General features: G+C 38.7%; 1 protein-coding gene across 2 annotated transcripts in view; it reads right to left on the reverse strand.

Annotated features, from left to right (window-relative positions):
• The window catches only part of STK3 (serine/threonine kinase 3), a 128042-nt gene extending 106554 nt beyond the window's left edge, over window positions 1-21488 (reverse strand). Inside the window, exons 1-4 of one of the 2 annotated variants that reach the window (XM_033512356.1) lie at window positions 21297-21488; window positions 14627-14707; window positions 14048-14176; window positions 11964-12078 (exon numbers count right to left, since the gene is read on the reverse strand). In XM_033512356.1, the coding sequence (XP_033368247.1) occupies window positions 11964-12078; window positions 14048-14176; window positions 14627-14707; window positions 21297-21319 (348 nt within the window). In that variant the 5' untranslated portion in view covers window positions 21320-21488. The remainder of the gene's footprint in view (window positions 1-11963; window positions 12079-14047; window positions 14177-14626; window positions 14708-21296) is intronic. The other variant, XM_015618732.3, reaches the window with a different exon arrangement.
• Window positions 21489-21941: the final 453 nt, after the last annotated feature.

Below are 21941 nucleotides of genomic sequence, written 5' to 3' on the forward strand. Positions count from 1 at the left end.
TCATTTGGAGAAAAGGGAGCTGACGGGTGCGTGACCTCACAGCTCTCTACAGCTTCCTGAGGAGGGGACATGGAGAGGGAGGTGCTGAGCTCTTCCTCCTGGTATTCAGGGATAGGATAGGTGGGAATGGTTCAGAGCTGTACCAGGGGAGGCTTAGACTGGACATTAGGAAGCATTTCCTTACTGAGAGTGGTCAAACACTGGAAAAGGCTTCCTACAGGAGGTGGATGTCCCAAGCCTGTCAGTGTGTAAGAGGCATTTGGACAAAGCCCTTAAAAACATGCTTTTGGTCAGCCCTGACTTTGTCAGGCAGCAGGTCATTGTAGGACCCTTCTAACTGAAATATTGTTTTCTGTTCTATTCTGGATTTTTCCCTGTGATGAGCATATCAGTTAACCCCATCTGGATTTTACAATGTCTTCCATCATAATCAACTTGTAAAAAAAGGACATATGGACACATTCCTGAATACTGATTACCTAAATGCATCAACATCTTATGTCTTCGGATTTACGAGATAGGAAAAAAACTGTTTTGTTGGGAAATACTGAATTGTTTTTTTTTTAATGTGACAAATATTCAGTTCTCCTTTATATCGTAGAGACTGGCACACAAAGTAATGTAAACCTAACAGAATTTGGGGAAATAAATGGAGGTGGTCTACCAATTGTTAGAAGTAACAAGAGACCAAAGTACATAAAAACAAATCCAAAGCTCCTATTCATTTATTTACAAAACCACAAATAAACTTTTAAAATCTATATCAAAATGCTTCCTGATTATGTCTCCTCCCTTCTTTACTATAAATCAGAATCTGTCGTTATAAGCATGGTTAAAAGTTGCTGTATAGGTAGTGTAGTGTCTGTGTCCCTGTAAGTGACTTTCAACATACAAACAGCTAAGAACTAGACCATTACATGCTTTGTCACAACACACAGCTTGCATCTACTCAATACCCAGTACTCTCTACTTCTAGAAGTAGTTTGATATTGACATACAAGCAGTGCCATTGATAATTACCACACAGGACAATTTAAAGAAACAAAACTATTTAATATTAATATAAAACAATGTTCCAGTCAATGTTGCTATCCTGTTCTAGATGTATGGTTCTTACACTATTCTATTCCTGATCAACCTATATGGGCAGTATTTTTCCTGTAAAAAAATTGATCTATTTTATTCTGAGCTTTTACATACACAGCATCATTCTTCCACCAGCACAGCTCTATACCTTGAACCTTAGTGTAATTTCACAATCATAATCTTCCTTCTTTGTTTCTGATTTCCATTTATGTCAAGATCCTCACTTAAAACCTTGTGGGACATTGATCTGTTTGGTATATTTGGCTAGTTCTAATCCCGTATGCTGTCCCTTTGATGGGTTGGTGCTATTCTATAAATAAGGATCAGCCATGAAGCAGCTTCTAATCCTTCACCATCAAAACCACACAGAGATTATATATTAAAAAGAATGTGAATGATAAAAGTGAACAACTCAACAGCCTATATAAAATATATTAGACATGAAGCCAATCTTAAAAATCAAAATCTGGAGCAAAGCAGCAAATTCTAATTCTCCACATCTCTTAGGAGACTATAATTATACATCTAGTTAATTATATTAATTAATGAATCTATAATTATACTTCTAATTCACAAATATATATATCTAAGTGGCTATGGATGCCACACACAAGGGAGACTGTGGGGTACATCTATCCAGTCCATCACACACCACCTAATCCATGCAGCTGTTGGGACAACTCATCCACAGGTTCTCTTGCACACAGTCATTCTCCTTCCTGAGGCCTCTCTAAAGGGGTCTGGGTCAGCTGAATTGTTTTAACTGACTAAGTCCATTCCCAGCTGGTCTTTTTACACTAATACATGCACATTAAGTCTGATGCTTCCGGGAAGTATCAGATTACTGCATCTAAACACGCTGATTAGGTTGAACATATGGAGTAGGTCCACTCTCATGACAAATAAAGGAGCCATTCTTCCAGCAGAAGCTATGATGCTCGAATATTTCACATCCTATTCTCACACATCTCTCCTATTCTTCAGTTACACAAAGACAAGGCTAGACTAACAAAAACCCTGAGATGCAAGAGAGATGGTCAAATATGCAAAGGAGGAGATGACGGTTCCCACAGTACCCTTCCCATTCGTAATATCTGACATCTAACTTAGGAATTAAGGCAGAAATCTTCAGAGAGAAAAAAGAGTTGTTAAAGTTACAGGTCTAGCTTGAAGCCAGTCTTAGATTCTAGTTCCCACTATCTGTTACAAACTACACTGTCCTGAAATTGCTTTCTTTGAGCTTCCCTTTCAGGGCAACTACACTTCAGACTTGTTTTTTTACAAAGATCTGTATGCTATGTGTAAAGACAGTGCTCTTTGAACAAAATCACAGCCTCTGTCCTGGAGTAAAGTACCAAATTGTGACAGTACTAATGACAACAAGGTTTGATCTAAGACTTTCAGATAGTCTCTATTTAATCCTATATTATATCTAAGGAGACACCTCAGTATTACAGTAATGGACCCAGTAAGAACTTACTACGACCCCTTAATAAGACCCAAGCTGCTCACAAAATCACAGAAAATATGCTAGAACATAACTAGAAATATATCCTGTACAGGTAATGATCAGTGTTAGTATTTTTTAAAATTTGTTGTTCACTACATAATCCCACTAATACAACCTTCATAATATTTCTTGAATATAATATGCAAGAGACGTCATCTTCTTTCCCTCAAATTAGTGTTTTTGTACTGGAGAACTTGAGATGGTACTAACACATCAATCTTCTATATGTAATTTGAGAGAATTACTACAGCCTTGCAGCAGCATAAAATTATCTAAAACATATCTAGTGGCTCATAGGAAAAACTATTTCAGGAAATCTCAGGCTCCTATGCTTAACATTAGCTAACATTCATAACACAGACACAGGCAGATCAAGAACTGATTAGAACAATGAAGTCAGACTCCTCAGCCTTTCATTACCAAGTTCCAGCTTTCTGTAAGTTATCTATGAAGTACTGAACCAGATGTTGAGCACAACCTTAGAAGTAATGCAGAAAAGTACAGAACCTCTTTAGCACTGTACTAAGTGCAGATTTTAAGTATGGTTCAGTAGCACATGCTTTGGCATGTCTACACAGAGCTGTGATCAGCACCAATGTAGTTTGGTTGTGCAAAGTCCTCTTCTGACAAGAATAACATCAAGAGCTGCACTGGAAGCCCTTACTACAGGTCTGCTAAAACAATACAACTGTATGCCTTTCTAAAAAGAAGCACTTATCTGAGTTGTCACTGTTTAAAACCAACCTGACCATTGTATGGAAATCTATTTGGAAATAGATCACATGGCTCACAAACTACACACCTCCTCATACCATCCCCACAGGGTCTGACAGTGTCACCAAAAGATACCTTGGACAATCTTATAAGCCAACAAAGAGCTGGCTGAGCATAAAGGGCAACTTCCTAGAAGTATGAAAACAGTCTTTCCTGGCATGCAAGGTTAAGTAAACACAGCAGAAGGCCATCTTGAATGAACTAAGAACTCCTAACAGAGCTAAAGTGCAAAAAATAAGGCATGCAAAGAGCAGAAACAGATTACTAAAGATAAATAAAGAAGCATTGCCTGGATAGTAAAGAACTTAATTACAAAGGCCAAGAATAGGGCAGACTTGAATCTGGACAGCAAAACGGAGGGCAGCAAGAAAATTGTATTGGTCTATATGCAGGAAAAAAAAGAAAGAAAATTAAAAATAAATACAAGAAAGACCTTGCGTTGAGTGGTCAATCTACTGACAAGCTACACAGAAATATCCCAAACATGTTCCTTGAGTCAGTCTTTAGTAGGGTTTCTTTGACTCTCAGTTGTCTCTGCCTAGTAGCAAAATGGAACAAGTTAGGAATTACCCTAGTAAATTAGACAAATACAAGTCCATGGGGATAGACAAGATACATCCAAAGGTGCCAAGGAGCTGGCTAGTATCAACTCAAGGCTATCTCTTATCAACTTTAAAAGGCTACAGCAACCAGTGTCACAATACCATCGTCCTCAAGATTGGCAAGAAAAAGGACCTGAGGAATTACAGGCTGATCAGCTCATCCTCAGGCCCCAAAATATTATGGGGTAAATCTACAGAGAAACTAATTTTTATATACATAAATGATAAAAAGATGACTGGAAACAGCCAGCCTAAGTTGACCAGAAGGAAATCATGCTAAATTAATTCTGATCACTTCCCTATGAGGATGAAGAGAAAGCTGAGGATATAATTTCATCTGAATTTACCAAGGCTGTTGGCAGTCTCCAATATACATACATTTTAAACTAAATCTGGGGAATCATGGAGAAGATGTAGAAGAACAACTGGCTGAACTGCCAGGCTCAACAGTTCAAAACATAACCAAGAGCCAACTATAAGCAATGTTCTCAGAAACTGATCATAGGGTGAATACTCTGAACATCTTGATCAACAACCCGAACAATGAGCAAGAACACACCCCATCATGGTTTGTAGATGACATGAAACAGCCAATACACTACAAAACATGCCAGGGCTGTAGAGGGATCTCAACAAGCTGGAAGAATTAGCTTGACAATAAATACAGTAGTTCAACAACAGCAGAATCCCACACCAGGATAGAAAAACCCCTGCCATGACCAGTACGGACTGAGAATCAATGTGGCAGGGAACATTCCTGCAGGAAAGGTTCTGGGTGCCTCCAGAAGACAAGCTGAACATCAGTCAGCAACATCAGCAATACACTCTAACCATAGACTGGCCTTTATTAGGAAAGCACAGTCAGGTCAAGTAAACATTCCCCTCTATTCAGCACTTGTGAAGCCGAATCTGAAACACTGTGCTCAGTTCCAGGCTGCTATAAAAGAAAATAAATTGTAGAGTCCACCTAGAATTGGACTAGAGGGGCTAGAACAAACCAAAACAATCCTCACTAAGCATACAAGAAGAAATAACAGTTCACGGGGCTGGAAAAAGAGACTGTTGAGTCCCTCACTTTTTAGATTGTTAGAACTCATTTGAGCAAGGTCCTAAACACAAACTGGATATCCTTCCTTGGAAAAGTAGACTTACCTAGCTGACTTCCAGAGGTCCTTTTCAAATTAAAATTATCACTTATTCCAAATCAGTGGCACACTGTTCACTTCCTCCCTTACCATCTCTAAAATAAATATAATTCAAAACAGTAACCTTTCTTTTACCTGCAGTTTTTCTACATTTCCTCCACTTCCTCACCACAGTAATATATAGCAATAAACCCATCTAAACTTTAAAAAGATCCTTTTATTGTAAAATAAAATATATGTGGAAGACTGTAATGAAACTTGGCTTTACTCCTTGAATGGAGACAAATTTTATTGCCCAGATTATAACTTTATATGCAGAAAGGTTGACTCAAACTGGAAATATATTAAAAATTCAGCTGATATTTCTGGCTCTCCAAGGCAAACAATGATGGGGTTCTTCAGAGGGGAAAGAGCACTGTGGGGAGGCAAAAAGGTTAAAGTTCCACCCTTTATTACAACAGGAGTAAAATTTTGTCTGTTTTGTGATACAAGCTATATAGAGGGTAGCAGCAGATGACTGACATGATTAAACATTCATTTAAACAGCTACCTTCTATTGCAACATTTTATTATAAATTTCTTCAAATTCTATGTTTACATGGCCATTTTATTGTTTGAGCAACTTAAAATTGGCACTAAGTGAAAATTATTTACAAGAGGAGAAAAAACCCTGCTGCTTGCATTGAGTCACTCTTACAATTTTCTAGCTGAAAAATCATTAGCAGCTCAGTTTGAAAAATGAGTGACTTCAAACCACAGATGCAACTTTTGCTATTCTCCCAAAAGCTCCACAGATTTGTTTTCTGAAGTGGGTGAGAAGGCAAAGGAGATCTGCTGACTGTGCAATTAGCCAATTTGTTCAGAACAGAAAAAATGTGAAAATCCTATCTCCCCCTCAACATACTGTAGTCTCTCTCATCTTTTAGCAGTGACCTGACTGCAAAGAGATCAGTAGCAAATATAAACATTGTGAAACCCAGCAAATACAGCCATTAGCACTGAAGTAGTATTTTGTAAGCTTTCTTCCAAGAAGTACAGTTTTTAAACAGAAAGTAAGTGAACTATATGATGCTGAGCATTTTAGTATTACATGGCTGGTTTTAAGACTGCCCACAAAATTAATTCCAACATATTATGCACCTGTAGGAAACTACAGAAATCACCCAGGAATTAAATTCTTCTTAGAACTGACCTGTAGATGTCCATGGCACAAGCTAAAAGAGTATTTCTTTTAAAGGAAAGAGGAAGCTCACATAAAGTTCAGGGAGAGATAATTCTGTCTATAGAGCAATTGTTATAGTATTTTACAAATAAACACTGGACTTCAGAGGATGTATAATTTAACAGTATAATTTAATAGTATATTATTCCTCACTGAGTGAGCATGATCAGCTAACACTGTAGAAAAGGGGGAAGAGTGGACAGTTAACATATCCCAAAGCACGTTTACCAGAGGATGCTGCATGGCCAATCTTAATTTTGAAACTTCCCCATTTCTGAATGCTTCTGGTCAACTGTATTTGCAGGTGATATATACATAGTTATTTTAGAAATGGATGAATATCAATGTAGCTCAAGCTTCCTTTTCTTTCATAAAAATTAGCCAACACATAACATGCATCTTATTTCTGGCATACAAAGATTTTTCAGCTCAAGGAAAAAAAGTAATTTTCATGAGCAAATTTCCAAGCAGGTATATACAGTTTAATGCAAGGTTTACAGAAAGGTCTATCATTCTGAGAGTCAGACAGTACAATCCATTTTTTAAGGAACTTAAAATGCTACCCTAAAGAACTAAGGAAAACTAATTCCCAGCATTTATATAACAGTCAATCATTCAGAGCCATAGTAAGGATTCTATTAGACAAGCACTGAATAATCTCAGTGTTGCACTGCAGAAGCTAGTAGAAGCTATGCTGCTCCATGAGGCTAAACACAAAATAAGCCAACCAGGACATTTGCGATCAAGTTCTTTCCTCCTTTTTCTCAGCCTGGCTGCAGAAAAAAGTAATTCAACAATGTTAGCCTAAAGATCAGTCTCTGAACAGTAAGACAGCTGATTAGCCCATTGAGTCAATTCATCACCTGGAAGGCCTGCTGTCAGAACATAGTCAGCAGCATAGCTAGGATGGACTTGTCCATTGTGACCAAGATCAGATAAGCAAGTGAGCCAGTGCAGAAGGAATTTCAATCTTTGTGTATGGACTGTCTGGGTATTAATTAATCCATGTGGGCTCAACTGAGGAAGTTATACTGCGATAGATGTTACCTTAAAAATACCAGAGGTACTAGGCCCTAGATAGCTGCTTTACCACTAATAATTACATGAACTTAAGTGAAGCAAAGGCCTACAAATTGGAACTGTTTTAACTGTTAAATTCCTGAGAAACATTACTGCTTAAAACTGCAAAACAACATCCTTAAGAGCAAAATGTCTTTAGCCCGGATAACAAAAGATTTACCCTGGATTCCCATGGTAACATACAGACAAAGCAAATCCAGTAGGACATTAATACAACATGCACAGATTTGGATACACTACTCACTTGAATTGGTGGAACTTAAACACATAGAAAAAAATAATTAGCTAAGAAAACATGGCAGAAGCTAATCGTTAAGAGGACATGAGGCATTAGACATGTAACCAATAAACTGGCAGGTAAAGAAAGCAATTTTAGATATAAAATGCACCATCTCTGGGCCCAACTGCACAGTTGGGATGCAGCTATCCATCCCTACACTTGTTACTTACAATACTGACCCAAATAAGACAGGTTTGTCTGATAATCCTACAACATAGCCACTACCTGGTATGTTTCAGCCAATTGAATTTGGTCCCCAAAGAGTCAGGATTAGAATGACTCAGTTAATCATGATCAGTGGATGAGCAAATGCATTCTTAATTACCATTAGAGGGACAAGGTTGGTTGTGTTTAAGTATTCTCCCTTATATTAAGAGCATCCTGTAAGCCTCAGTGTTGCTTCACACTGTAATTATCTCATTCTATTGACACTGAAAGTCAGTCTTGTACATTCTCTTCCTTCCCTTTCCGCACTGCTCATTCCTTGCATCAGATTAAGCCACTGTGCTGCCACAGTAAGTCCCGAGCTAGCTCATGGGGAGAGGGGAGGACAGAACACAGAGGAAATTCCCCCATCATATCATCAAGCTTATCGAAGATCACTCTGCAGCCACAGACAATCACTGCATCAGAGGCATGGGAAAGGCAGGAGGAACACATCAGTCAGGTCGGAGAACAGCAGAACTGCCCTTCCTGGCAGCAATCCACAAGCTGAATGTATTAAGATAGATGTACCTCCCAAACCAGTCTCTGAGAAAAGTAGACAAAACTGGATCTAAGCTTTGCTGCCCAGGACTGATGAACACCACACCCCAGATGAGCTAACAAGCACCATGAATTTTCTCAAGTGCTGCTGATCTGCCAGGCACTCCAGAAGACAACTCCAGGCAGAATTGAAGGGGTCCATTTAACTTCAAATTAGTGACATAGGCCTCTTGGACAAGAACCTGCTCTTTCCAAGCTGAAAACTTCTCCATATGAATAAGCTCCAAACAGTCACTAAAAAGTAGCCTAATTTTCAAAAATTGATTTTGGTCCACTAGAGCAGTGGAACAAAACCCAATGTTGTTCACTCTCTAGACAAGCACAGTTTTTGAAAAAGTAGGGAAACCACAAAAACAGAAAAAGATGATCAATAAATTCTTAGTTTTAGAGACAAGCAACAAGGGCAAATACATATTAATGTTTCCTCCCAAACAGGAGGAGAAATCCACCTTTTCCTATGACTTAATAATGATCATAAAATCATTTAGGTTGAAAGAGACATTTAAGATCAAGTCCAAATGATAATCCTAATGGCCACTGCACTAAAGGGTTCTTACTTCAACTTTCTCAATATTTTTTTCCTTAAATATGAAGAAGCCGGAAATAAATTTTTCCTTGGCTCAGCCACAGTCTTCATTTGACAATCTAGGAAAGTTACAGAATACACAACTCCTATGTGTCTGACTTATTCAGTAAATGTTCTGACAAAATAAGAAACAACCCTCCCCTTGTTTGCAAGTGAAGATATTTATCTTCTTTCTATCTTCTATCTTATTACAAAACCACTTCTTATTTCCATTTAATGAATGAATGAATAAATAAATAAAATATAAGGTCATCAACAGAATGCTCAAGTACTTTAAGTACTCTCATTCCAGTAATAGTTACAAGCTTGCTATCACATACAGTCTGAGTGATCAGTTCCACAAACAGCAGGAGAATTCAAACAAGTCCAAAGCCTCTGCCTAAATCTCCCAAAACTTGCAAGACAGAGGCATAGCAAAGGAGAAATTGAGAAGTTTGCTTTGCTTATTTTTTTGTTATAGGCACTGGAACACTCCCTATTCTGCATCAGAATGAAAATTTTGTCCAGCCTGGTAGCCTTCCTGAATGTAAGTACATGCCAAGTAAACTGTGATAGCTGTCTGCTTCACCTTCCAAGAGATCTGAAGCATATGGACTTCCCATCCATGTTCCAGTCATTACCCATTCGAGTGCACAGTCATTTTTTTCCCTGGTACTATTTAATTGCCTTTTGAAAATCAACTCTCAGCATCTACAAGAACTTCCATAACTATACAGTGACTATCATCATCGTGTAAAGAAAAAAATTTTTGCTTTGCATCTACTGTCACAAGTGATCTCTTGTTTTGTAATAAACAGTAAGGTACCCATATCTTACTTTCTTGGAAGGACCAAGCTACACATGGTTTTCAAAACCTTTCACCATGTCTCTTCCCTCCATGTACCTCTTCTCATCACAGAAATATCCAAATGCATTTGGTATCTAGAGAATGCTTCTAGAGAAGCAGTCTTTACTTCTCATCACCCTTGTTACCTTCTTAAACTTCCATAGTTCTGCTCCGTCCTTGGTACCACTGCAGTCTCTAACAACCGCTTTACTTGTTCAACTATTTCTAAAAGTTAAGCTGAAGTGCTCATGAACCTGAATATAAAGACTATGCCTTTCTCACCAAGCCAAATGCATTTCTTGACATTTGGTTGTGCTTATTTTCTCAGTACCACAAAGCCTTTCAAGTCTTTGCCAGTTTCCACCACTAGGAATATAAAGTATTTCTAACATCTTTCTGAAACAGGATAGCACAGACCCAAGTAGTATGCCAAAACACCCTCTTTTTTATATTTAAAACAATTACCCACCTGTGACAGAACTTCACATTTACTCCAGATTATGGCTGTATTTGCTTGAAGAGCCTCTGGTGTGGAAGTCTGTCCATAAACATTTCAGCACATCCAACCAACTTTACACCAGTCAACATTAACTGTGTCCTTACCAACTCCTTCACAGAACTCTACTAACCATGCACTCCATGACTTGCCTTTACAAAAGCTTTATCATCAGTATCTATGTATTTAGTGATTATTCTGTTTCCTAACATAGAATTCACGCTATTTAATCATATCAAACTTAACAACAAACAGCAGTAGAGATAGTTCGTCTGATCATCGGTATGCATTTGCTCCAAGACTCCAATACCCCTTCCCCTCAAATGTTTAATATATCTACTATGTCAATATTCTACCACAGGTGTAAGAAAAACTAGATAGCCTGACTTTATATAAGTACACACACATTCATATGCACACCTTTTTAAAATAAAAATTCAAGTATTTTCTATCAACGCACAAACAAGTTTGCTCCTTTTTTTCTAAATTCTGTTTTAAATGGGTTATGATTTGTTTTGTTTTTTTTTAAATTCTGGACTAGCTTGTGCCATTTCTTACTCAAGCTACTGATTCTTGGATAATATACAACAGCAAGAACACCAGTTTTGAACATTGCAAAACTCCAGCAATCTCACACTGGTTTTGGCTTTTCCCCAGCCATCACATTACAGCAGCCCTGATACAAGCCACCTTTTCCAAAGGGGCTCCCTTTAGTCTTGGCATCACCTCCACTTCCTAATAAACCTGATTCCATTTTCCTTTATGTCTTGTTTTCTAAACCTACACATTGCTTTTCTCTCCTTTACTTTCTCCCTCTGCTCCCAAGCAAGGTGCAAGGAACATTTCAGGGAGTGTTTACAAAATGTGAAGCCCAGTAGCTATCGTCATCAGAGTATGTGCTGGTAAAAAGAATACTTGATGTTACAGTCTGTTACTGAAAACAGCAGACTCAAAGGAATTCAAGGCTGAATTCCTACATCTAGAGCAAAACACTTTTCAGAGAAACTGTTTCTTAATTAAAACAAAACTTACTTACTATAGGCTTCTTCTGTTTACTACTGTTATAAGTCACATCAAATGTCCATTAAGACACTTCCATACAACCCTCATTTTGGTTCCCTCTCACATTCTTCAGCTGGCATCTCTTCCCCATTTCATTCCTTGAGTAATGCCAGTTACTTCTCATGGTCTCTAATTAGTGAGTGAGAACAACAAAATTTTATGCCTGTTTCCAAACTATACAGCTAACTAAGTGGCTGCTGACAGACTGTAAGGTGGAAGGGGTAGGGGAAAGGAGACACAGTTTTGCCTTCTACAAAGCAGTAATTTTCAAGAAATTTTCAAGATCTTAATATTTCCAAAATGCATTTGCTTCTGCTGGTTATCAGTCCCCAGAGGAAGGTACAAAGACAGTCAGCAACTGCATGAGCTTGTTTCCTGGGAACCAAGGCACAGATAGACCCCTTGGCATCAGCCAAAATCTTGTCTTGCAACTCCAGATTTTATTCTGGCTTCCAATCTTAATTCATAAGTGGATTTTATGATCTGGTATATATATTTAAAAAATAAACAACAAAAAACAACAACTCACTGTTTTGTTACGCAGTCTAATTATGTCTGAAACAGAGCCAGCTCCACAATATTCCATAACAATCCATAGATCTGTGTTCTTGAAGTAGCTGCCATAGTACTTGACAACATAAGGACTAGGTGGAAAAAAAAGTTAGATAAATAGATGAATTCTTAGAAGAAAAAAACAAAATCACCAGCACACCTGTTGTTAAAAATACTGTTTGACACAGCTAAAGAGCAAGTGCAACCAAATACATTTTAAATCTGTAATTAACTTAACCAGTGCCTTTTTAGAGTAAATTATGATTACTTAATAAAACTGTAAAGGTACTACTATGTATGCAAGTTTTCAGCAATCTTCAAATACAGACAGTTTTCCCAAATATTAGTCATCTGACAAAAAGCTTTGTTTTTCCCTCCTCCAAGGCCTCTCTTGCATGCTTCTCTTCTTAAAAAGACTGCCTTGTTTTCTCTTCTCCAGAGCAAAATAACATGGAAACTCACCCATGTTTTCCCAGTTTTGCAAGAATGAACTTATTTCAAGCACAGAGCTACACTTTCATATTAAAGAGAATCTAGTGCCAATTTGAAACGATCTGGATTTGCAAATGCTTTTCATACTGAAGCATTTCACGTGGAGTGATAGTATTGTCAGAAACAGAACATACGGATTTGCTACTCATCAGTTTATCACTGGGCATAATGCTTCCTTGGAGTCACTTGCAAAAGAAAGGCAGAAACAGACGTGGTAAAAATAAAAAGCATCATCCTTCATAAGTTATTAGATGGTGTATTTATGGAAATAAATATTATTTATGGAAATAAGTTATTAGATGGTGTATTTATGGAAATAAAAGACTGAAGGTTTGGATTGGGTTTTTTTGCAGGAACTTAATGAAGAAGGCTACAGTTCAATTGTCATCTATCTCCATATGTCACACTTCCTGACTTTTTGAGAGATTTCAGACTGTGGTTTCTCATCAGAACACCTACATTGTGGGATGGAATCAAACACTATTTTGTTTTGTTGCAAGGAACTGTATTTTAGGATCAGCATTTCTGGCAGCAACATTCTTCATACAGACAACAGATATTAGAAGAGAGGACCTATGGTTGCCTCCTGCAACATGATTATCTTTAAAACACTATCTTTAAAAAAAGAAAACTTAACACTATCAAAAAACTGTTTAACTTAAGAGCAACTGTTAGCACTAAATGAATTTGCCTTTTCAGAAGGAAAGGTGGGTCAGTCTCCTCCTTACTAGTCCAAATGTCTATCATTTACAAGCATGACACAATGATCTTGCTCTTTATAAATTCATGAAGTGAGGAAGGCTATACTACTTCTAAAGAAAACCCAGTGATTTTTGTAACCATCTCTTACCAGATTTATACTATGCAGTACTCCCAGCAATAACTGGGTATTATTTCAATCAGGACAAGATGATCTTTTCAAAACAAGTGCAGTGCAATCTCAAAACACTGTTCATATTTGCTTAAAGACTGACACTAATAAATCTGATCTTGAAGTTGCAGCGCAAAACTCCATAAACAACAGAAAATGCAAAGTAATTTCTGCATCCTTGCATCAAGGCTTCCATTTCTACAAGACCTGCAATCATAAGATTTGTGAACAAGTGTCACGTAACAATCCACCAGCACTTCTACAAGATTGTTCACTTTTTCAAAGGGATGTTCCTGCAGAAAAAAGGCAGCCAAGAGAATACTCTTCTGGAAGTTAATGTATGGTAAGCCATACATCTTATGGTAGAAACATCTTTATCAATCTTCTGAAACGGGTAACTCAGAATTTCACAAAGCCTAAGACATTTAAAGGAAGTGCAAGTAAAGTGAAGCAAGCATGGAGAATTCTAAGCAGAGGCCAGTATTTATTCTTCCAACATTTTTTGTTATGTACACTATTTGTACTTCCTTCAATCCAAACTAAGGGGAGGAGGTCCACAAAGTGGTTCCTTTAATTAAGACTCTGTTTGACAATTTACTTTCCATGAAAAAGTTTGCAGCTGCTTATATTTCAGCTATTTTCACAAGTACAAATACATTTTTACATAGAATCTTAGAAAGCATATAGAAATGTCTTACCTGTCACATTGTTGCATTATAGAGATTTCTTTAATTATTTCTTGAAGATCTGACTCCACAGGCACTTGTTTAATTGCTACAACTTGTCCAGATTCTTTGTGTATTGCTTTAAACACACTACCGTAAGACCTAAAAATAGAAGACAATTTTCTTAAAAAAACAAGACAAACTGCTCCTGATTTCCATTATGCACAAAAAGTCAAAGAAGCCATATGCTCATGCAGAAGTTTGAGCATTTTTCAGGCTGCAAAATGATCAGTTCTACCAGGACCTCAGGAAAGACAGAAAAATGCTTTGTCAAGACTGAAGAAATCTTGTGTCAAGATTTAGAGTTTCAAATTCCATTAGAGGTGCAAGTGTATTTGCTGTGTTAACGAACAAAAGGCATCTAAAATGCATAAACATATAAGGGAAAGTGTGGAAATCTATGATGCATGCATTTGCTTTAGAAGTAAAACTTGCCTATAGAGGCATTCCATAGGATATTTACAGTCACTCTCTCTGTAACTTAATATCCCAACATACACTTTATGTATTGTTTCCCTCTGATCCTATGCCCCTGTAAATAGCTGTACTCACCCTTCACCAAGCTTCTCCAGAACATCAAACACTTCTTCAGGCTGCTTAGTTAAACTATCTTCACTTAGCTTTTTCAGTTTGCTAAAAGAAAGACAAACATTATTTATTTGTTTGGGGGAAAAAGAATTTCCACATGCAAACATATGCCCCCCACTGCTTAGAGGATGCCATATTGTTCTCTATAAACAAGTCCTTCAGCCACATGAAGTAAAATGTACCCCTCCATCAGCCAGTGAATGGCATCATTAAAAGCAGAATTCTGAAGACAAGATGATTCTGGGAGCATATGGTAGCGCTTCCAAGGTAGCAGCAGAAGACTTAAATCCCAAAAGCTGACTACTGTAAGAGTTGTTGGAGCAGCTTCTCCTGCATCTTTGTAAATGCACGTAGGGACAGAATGCAACAAAATCCCTAATTACATAACACCACCGCATTTTACCCTTAGCTCTCTCTCACACACAGTCTCAAATGACTCAGTAACACCCTATGATTTCTTCCAGCACTTTCAACGCCCTTTTACCACCATTTGTACTCCTTTACAAGCAGTCCTACCTTTTCCCTGGTCTCTAGCACTCCCAGCTCTCCAGGACCACAGACTCCTGGCAAATCTCAAAACACAAGTAGGCTGCAAGCTTGCACTAGAGTTAACACCGAACATAGCACAGGAAAATATAACTACACGCACACTGCAGCAGGGACGGGTGGCTGCAACATGTAAATCCTTCACCTGAAAGTTACAGGAAATTTTGCTGCAAGACTGAAGTAACAAGTTGACATGACAGCTAAGGGTACTAATAAAGTAGAAGATGAACTGAAGAATAGCTGGTGCTGTAGTGTTAAATATAGACAATGTATTCCATATGCAGGAAGAGGAAAAGGGGATTAAAAAAAAAGGAAACTTTGAAGAATGGCAGATCAGTGAAAACTTTTGGAAAGTCAGTTGTGCTACAACACTATCTAGAAACAAATACAGAATAGGAGAAGGAAAGAGGGCATGGACAGAAAAGATTGACAAATCTAAGAGTGGAAGAAGAGTGATATGAAAAAAAAAACAACTTCATATTAGGACATGCAATTGTGTGATAATCAAAATTAATAAAAATTAAAGTGACTGACCAATGAGCAAAATCATGAGTCAAAATAGACTTGTAATTGCCAACCATCTAAGTAAAAGCAAAAAATTTAAAGTAATCATTAAAGCACACAAGTCATATGGATTGGTGTTAAACAAGGGAAGCAAGGCAAGAAGAAGGCACATGAGTGCACACATTTATACATCAAAGAACTGTCAGATGAATACACAGAGCGTCCACAATTGGTAAGGAAAGGTGCATTAACTACTATAAAGACCATGCTGTTTGCATGGAAACAGTAAAGAAGCTGGAAAGTCTGTGTGTTTAGGGAAAGTAAAAGTCTTCACAGCAAAGAAAAGGCACAAATCATAAATACGGAGAAAAACAGCAAAAAATTCAAGTGAAAACAGCTAAACAATGTCTGCAAAAATGGCCTACAAGAACAAAAACCTCTGCTGTCTTTTTCACTCTCTCTGCTGGTTAGACACTGGAAAGAACTTACACCTTGCAGAAAAGCACTTTTTACATTATTGAACAAGCATGTGTTGAGACAAATCAAAGATGAAAAAATATTTTGCAGGTAGGTATTAAAGTAATAAATCATTCTTTTAATGATTAATAATTCTTTTAATTCTAATAAATTTTACTTCTTTGTTCCAAAGTTTTTTCCCTTCTGAACAGAGTATATGCAATTGTAAAGGCAACATTCAAGAATAAGTTGTTGCTATCATCTCCTTCTTGCCACCAAAAAGCCTCATGCACAGTATGTTTATAATATAAGCAGAGCCCTGAAAAATAAAAAGTATAATCTTTAGCTGAGTCTCTCAGTCAAAGAGCTGCATAACAAAAGACGTACTAGACAGAACAGCAAAGGGACTTTTTTCTTCTTGTTACTTTAGTAACGGCAAGAAAAGAGAAAGCATACAGTACCCCTGGCTGGAGATGCCCACAAAGACAAGACTTCCACCTGCTCATTGAAAGAGTAACGCTTGCTAAAATGAGAAAGAAGAAAAAAACAAAAAATAAAATCCATACCAAAAGGGTTCCAACAGCACCATTAATGCCAAGACATTGTGAGTGCCTGAGAAGAGTTAGTGAAACAGTCACAAACAGCCATAAACTGATCAAAACCAATGTCATTGTCAAATAACATTATCTAGAGTACTTGAGAAGCAACGAGGAGATCAAAGAAATAAGTATTCTGTAGTTTTAAAATTATTTTCATATTATCCAATTCTGACAAACATTTATGAGACCAAATCACACTTAGCACTAAGGCAGCTTAATAAAAAACCTTTTTCCAGTAAGGAAGGTATGTCAGCCTCAGGAATGCCATCACCAAATACCCTGCTCAAAGCACCTCCCACTTCTTCACACACACTGAAACAGTACAGATGGTGAGTCCGGTGTTCAAGTGATAGTATCAACACCACAGTTCTTTGAAGAAAAATCCTAATGACTCAGACATTCTAATGATTTCTGTTTCTAGATGTTTAAATAGAATATTCAGCTCTTGAACTACAAAACATCACGCGATATACCCTGAAGGGCTCCAGTAAAGAAAGTATTTATGAAACCATGAGAAACAAGGAAGAAGGTAGTGACTGGTGTAACTGGCTAGAAAGCACCAAGCAGAATATAAGAAGAGACTAGAAATATTATCTTGTTAGTTAAAAGCAAGCAACAATCTTGGGACAGAGAAACACATCAAAAATTTCAGCATCAGCTCTTAATGGTGGGGGGAAGGGGGCAAGGTGAAGAGGGGGCATGAGACAAAAATGAAGAGACAAAGGGCACAAGAACAATAGGAGAGAAAGAATGTGTCTCATTCCTCTCTCCCTCAGTCATCCTCTGCTTTCATAACACAAGCATTTAAAACAGAACAGATCAGTATATCAAGGCACTGCTTTAGTCTGGCCAAAGGACACAAGTGCCATATGTGTATGTGTAATATATATATATATATATATATATGTATAAGGAAGTCCAAAGAAGAGGCAGAGAAGTTAATTTTAAAACCTGGGTTTTTTCTCTAGAATCTCAACTATCGGGTAGTGATTATGAGCTATTTTAAAGGTCTTCCAGAAGGGAAGCTGTTCCTCAAACCAGAAGGACTAACTAAACTATACCTCTGGGAAAGATGTGTCAAAAGGATTTTCTTGTTCTAAGAAGGTTTGACTTTCCACATAATATCTAGTCTCCTAACAAGAAAAATACATCCTAGCAAATAATTATACTTTTATAAATCCACTTCATAAGAGAAGACATTAATTCCTAGTCTGACCAAAATCTTATTTACCATTGAGTACATCAGCAAAATTCTAGAAAATGAAAACCTACAAAATGTAAGAGGCTCCCAATCCCAGAAAGAAGATCAGAAGAATCTGAAGTGCACCATGAAAGAGCAAGAGATTTCTTCCTCAAAAATTAAAAAAAAAAGTATGAGTAAAGTATCCTATAGACATTATACACAGATTTTACAAAAAAATTGGTGATGTGCTAAAGAGATAGGGATAAAAAAAATTATTTTTGAAAGTTCAAGAATAAAAATAAAGCTGGAATAAAGAATACAAAGCCATCAATTACCGTCATACAAAAAACTGGCCAGCCACTCCAAGAAACATGAACATGTGTGGTTTATTGTGCAGAAGAACTAACACATTGAAACATTTAAAAAGAATGGCTGGGATCAATTATATTGATATATTAAAAGAGAAGGTAGTAGGAGAAATCACTGCAGTGATCTGAAGTAGAGGTGGCATGTGGAAGCCTTGAGACATTTAATCTGCTTCACAGCATTTGCACAAGTAGAAGCAAGATTAAGACAGTTTACACCACTGTACTGTGTACTTACATTTAGCATTCTACCAACAAAGCCCAAACATTTCTGTCCTATCATAGTCAGGAGGAACTTGACAAATGCCAACATGTCCATTGACACAAACATTAAAAAACACACTTTTTTACACACAGTTGATACACTATGAACAAGTTCTTCCTCTTCCCAGAAAACCTGAAAAGTTGTGTTTTTCAATGAACATTAAACTCGAGTTTAAAGAAAGGAGTGGAATACCTTCATTAACACTTCTCATGCTTGTTATGCAGCCATTCACTTGGCAGCAGCATGCAGGAGATGGACAAGATTAAAAACTATGTACTTGAGAAAATTCTGTCAATAACTACTTTGTTTTTCCCTTGTATGCAACCTGTATCCTCACATGTGAGCTTGCCAAGGATACAGAAAAACACTACAATAACAACAAAGGAAAATTACAACACTAAGAGGCAAATTTTGTAACTATCTCAAGAGCGAATCTCCTTTCCAGTGAGGGGAAAAAACTATAAAGCACATCTAAAGTACAGTTGGAGATTCAGATGCAAGAAAACTCTGTGTCAACTACTGCACAAATTGTTCAGTGTAAAATCTGAACATCTACTCTAAATTATTTTTAAAGTAGAAAATATTCTGAAAAGGACTCTTCCTTAAAAGTCTTGTGTTACTGTTGCAGTACATTAGTCAAAGAAAAAAAGTGGATTATTATTACAGCTCCTCCATTGAAAAGTCACAATGGCCTAGAATGGCACTTGGGCATCATCATTGCTACTTTCTGAAGGGCTGTATTAAAGATTTATATAACAGCATTGTGTGCTACTCTAAAGAGAAGTGTCCTATACCTCAAAGGGAACACTGGGATTCTAGGACATCCATGCAGCTTTTTAGTGTATGTATGAAATTCTTGCTACCTCTAAATGGCTGTCTTGTACTACAGATATGATGCCAATAGATCCCTCTCAGTAACTGCTACTGTGGACAATGGGCACCAAAGTAAAGAATTCAAGTGTTCACATTTGTTTTGCCAAGTGAACATTGGTCCATTTCAAACCACTACTGCATCCAAGGACATCACCAAAAATTCAGCCCACAAAAAATAAGCTGCACTTCTTCTGGACTTTCAGAAAAAGGGGATGGCCTAGAATAGTTGGGAATACCAACCATCAGGAAACTGTACAAAACTACCAATAAAGGGGCTATGATCTACAGTCAAGAAAAAACTGCTACAAATCTTAAGAAATAACCTGAGTTAATATCTTACTAAAAACTGAGTTCAAATTTTTCCTTCCACTAAAGAAACAAATCTGAGTTCTCATCACAAATTTCCAGAAATAAGCTTCAAAAAACATGTGGAATATAAAAACATGCCAGAGTTTAGACATTCCCACATCTAGTTTTTTCATGACTTAGTCCAGTATTTAAACATCTCTTAGTTTCAGTTAGGCCAGACACACACATCCAGCTTAGGCAATAAAGTTACAGAAAATGCAACATCTTCCCTAAAACATCTGGCAGGTTATACTAACTTCACAGCTTGATTTTCAATCCTGTGATACCACCAGATCCCAAGGTTTCCACTGCTGCTGGTGACATTGATTAGTCCTCAGACATTTCCATTTCTCTTCCTAAAGTTTTGCTGGTGCCTGTCCTACTTCCTTCATCTGAGATATGCAGCACCTTCAGCCTGAAAGCACAGTGTAGGCCTGTCACTCCTTACCCCCATTGCCTGCTAAAACCGCCCTAGACAGCAACTACAAACCAATTCTTTTTTCAAAATTTCCCGCAGTAGATACTGTCACTCCATGTGTTATAGGAGGAGAAATCATCAGATGTTCAAGACTACATTCTTCTCAAGCCCTATCATCCTACAGGAAGCTACAAGAATTTTAAAGGTTCTGAATGGAGAATGTAAAGGTTTTAAAGATGAATGTATAAAATGATCTAATATCCTTCACCACAAATATTTATATTGTGTAGTCCCTAGATTTTTCATTATCAGGAAGCGAAAGTAAAATCAGAGCTCAAAGACAGTAAATATATATGTGTATATATGTGAACCACATAACTACATTCTGTACACCACACAACTACAGTCCGTGTATTGTACAACTACACCCAAGAAAGGCTTCTTCCAACTGAAATATATGATAAAAATTAAAATTTAACACAAAGCAAAATTATGAAATATATGATTAAATTTAAATTTAACACAAAGCACTAACAAGTCAAATAATAAATTACTTTTAAAATCGTGCACAGTAATTAATATGACCTGACAGCCTATGTATTTGAGAAAATACATCTATTGTGGGAATATTCTTGGGGTTTGCCGCTTCCCACTCCCTGATTTGCAATTGCAACTATGCAACGCCCACCCCCACAAGCATCCATCCCTCCAGCAGCAGAACACAAGGACACTTTCCAACGTGAAAGGAGAACTACTCGTCTGTGCTCCTGAACTACCGAGTGAGAGACGCCTAGGCCAGAGACGACTCTGCTCGGCGACCAAACTTCATATTAAAAATGTTCTTAACTCAAGCAGCCCTGAAGGGTTCATCTCCACCGGGGCATTTACTCGAGGGTGTATTTCATGGCATCCACCCTACAGAAGACCCTTTCCCACGTGACACAGCCCTCCGGCCGCTAAGCAAGGCTCAGCACCGTCCCTGTCCCACCGCCCGCTCACAGACGCCGGGACCGAGGCCTCACACTGGCCGTGCCAGCGCTCCCGGGCGGGGAAGGGGCCGCCGGAGAGGGTCGTTACCTCTTGGGCGCTGCCTGCTCCATGCCGTCGCCGCCGTGGCCCCCCGGGGCCGCTGACCGAGCCCCCGGGCCCCGCCGGACCCGCACAGCTCCCGAGCGACCTCACTGCCCCGCAACACAGGGCCCACGCTGTCCCACGGACACGCTCCGGCTGCCGCCACTACCGCTACCTCCGGCCGCGGCAGGGACCCGCTCTCCCGCGCCGCTCATTGGCTACAGCCGAGCTAGAGCCGGAGCTGATAGGGTGGTGTGAACGTCGCTCAGAGAGGCGGCCCCGAGAAAGCCCCGCCCACCGCGAGACAAGCGGGCGCTGCCGCTCCGGCGGGAGGGGAAGATCATGGAGGCCGCGGCGCTGCCGAGCTCCCGGCATTCCCCGCGCGGCGGCGGCCCGCGGGGTACGCCGGGAGGTGTAGTCCGCCCGTGGAACCCGCCCCGCCCGTGGGGCGTCCCTGCGACCCGGACCGGGCGAACCGGCACCCCCGCTGTGCCGTTCCGGCCCCGCGCTCTGGGCGCTGCGCCGCCGGGCAAGGGCAGCCTCGGCCAGCACTGCCGCCTGAGGGCGGCTCTTCTCCCGCGGCCACCTCATGGCCTCGGGGCAGTGCTGCCGGGCGGCAGAACCTTTCACCCTCCTGTGTGCACCAAGTGA

The sequence above is a fragment of the Parus major genome, chromosome 2 (assembly GCF_001522545.3).
Source record: "Parus major isolate Abel chromosome 2, Parus_major1.1, whole genome shotgun sequence".
Classification (NCBI taxonomy): Eukaryota; Metazoa; Chordata; class Aves; order Passeriformes; family Paridae; genus Parus; species Parus major.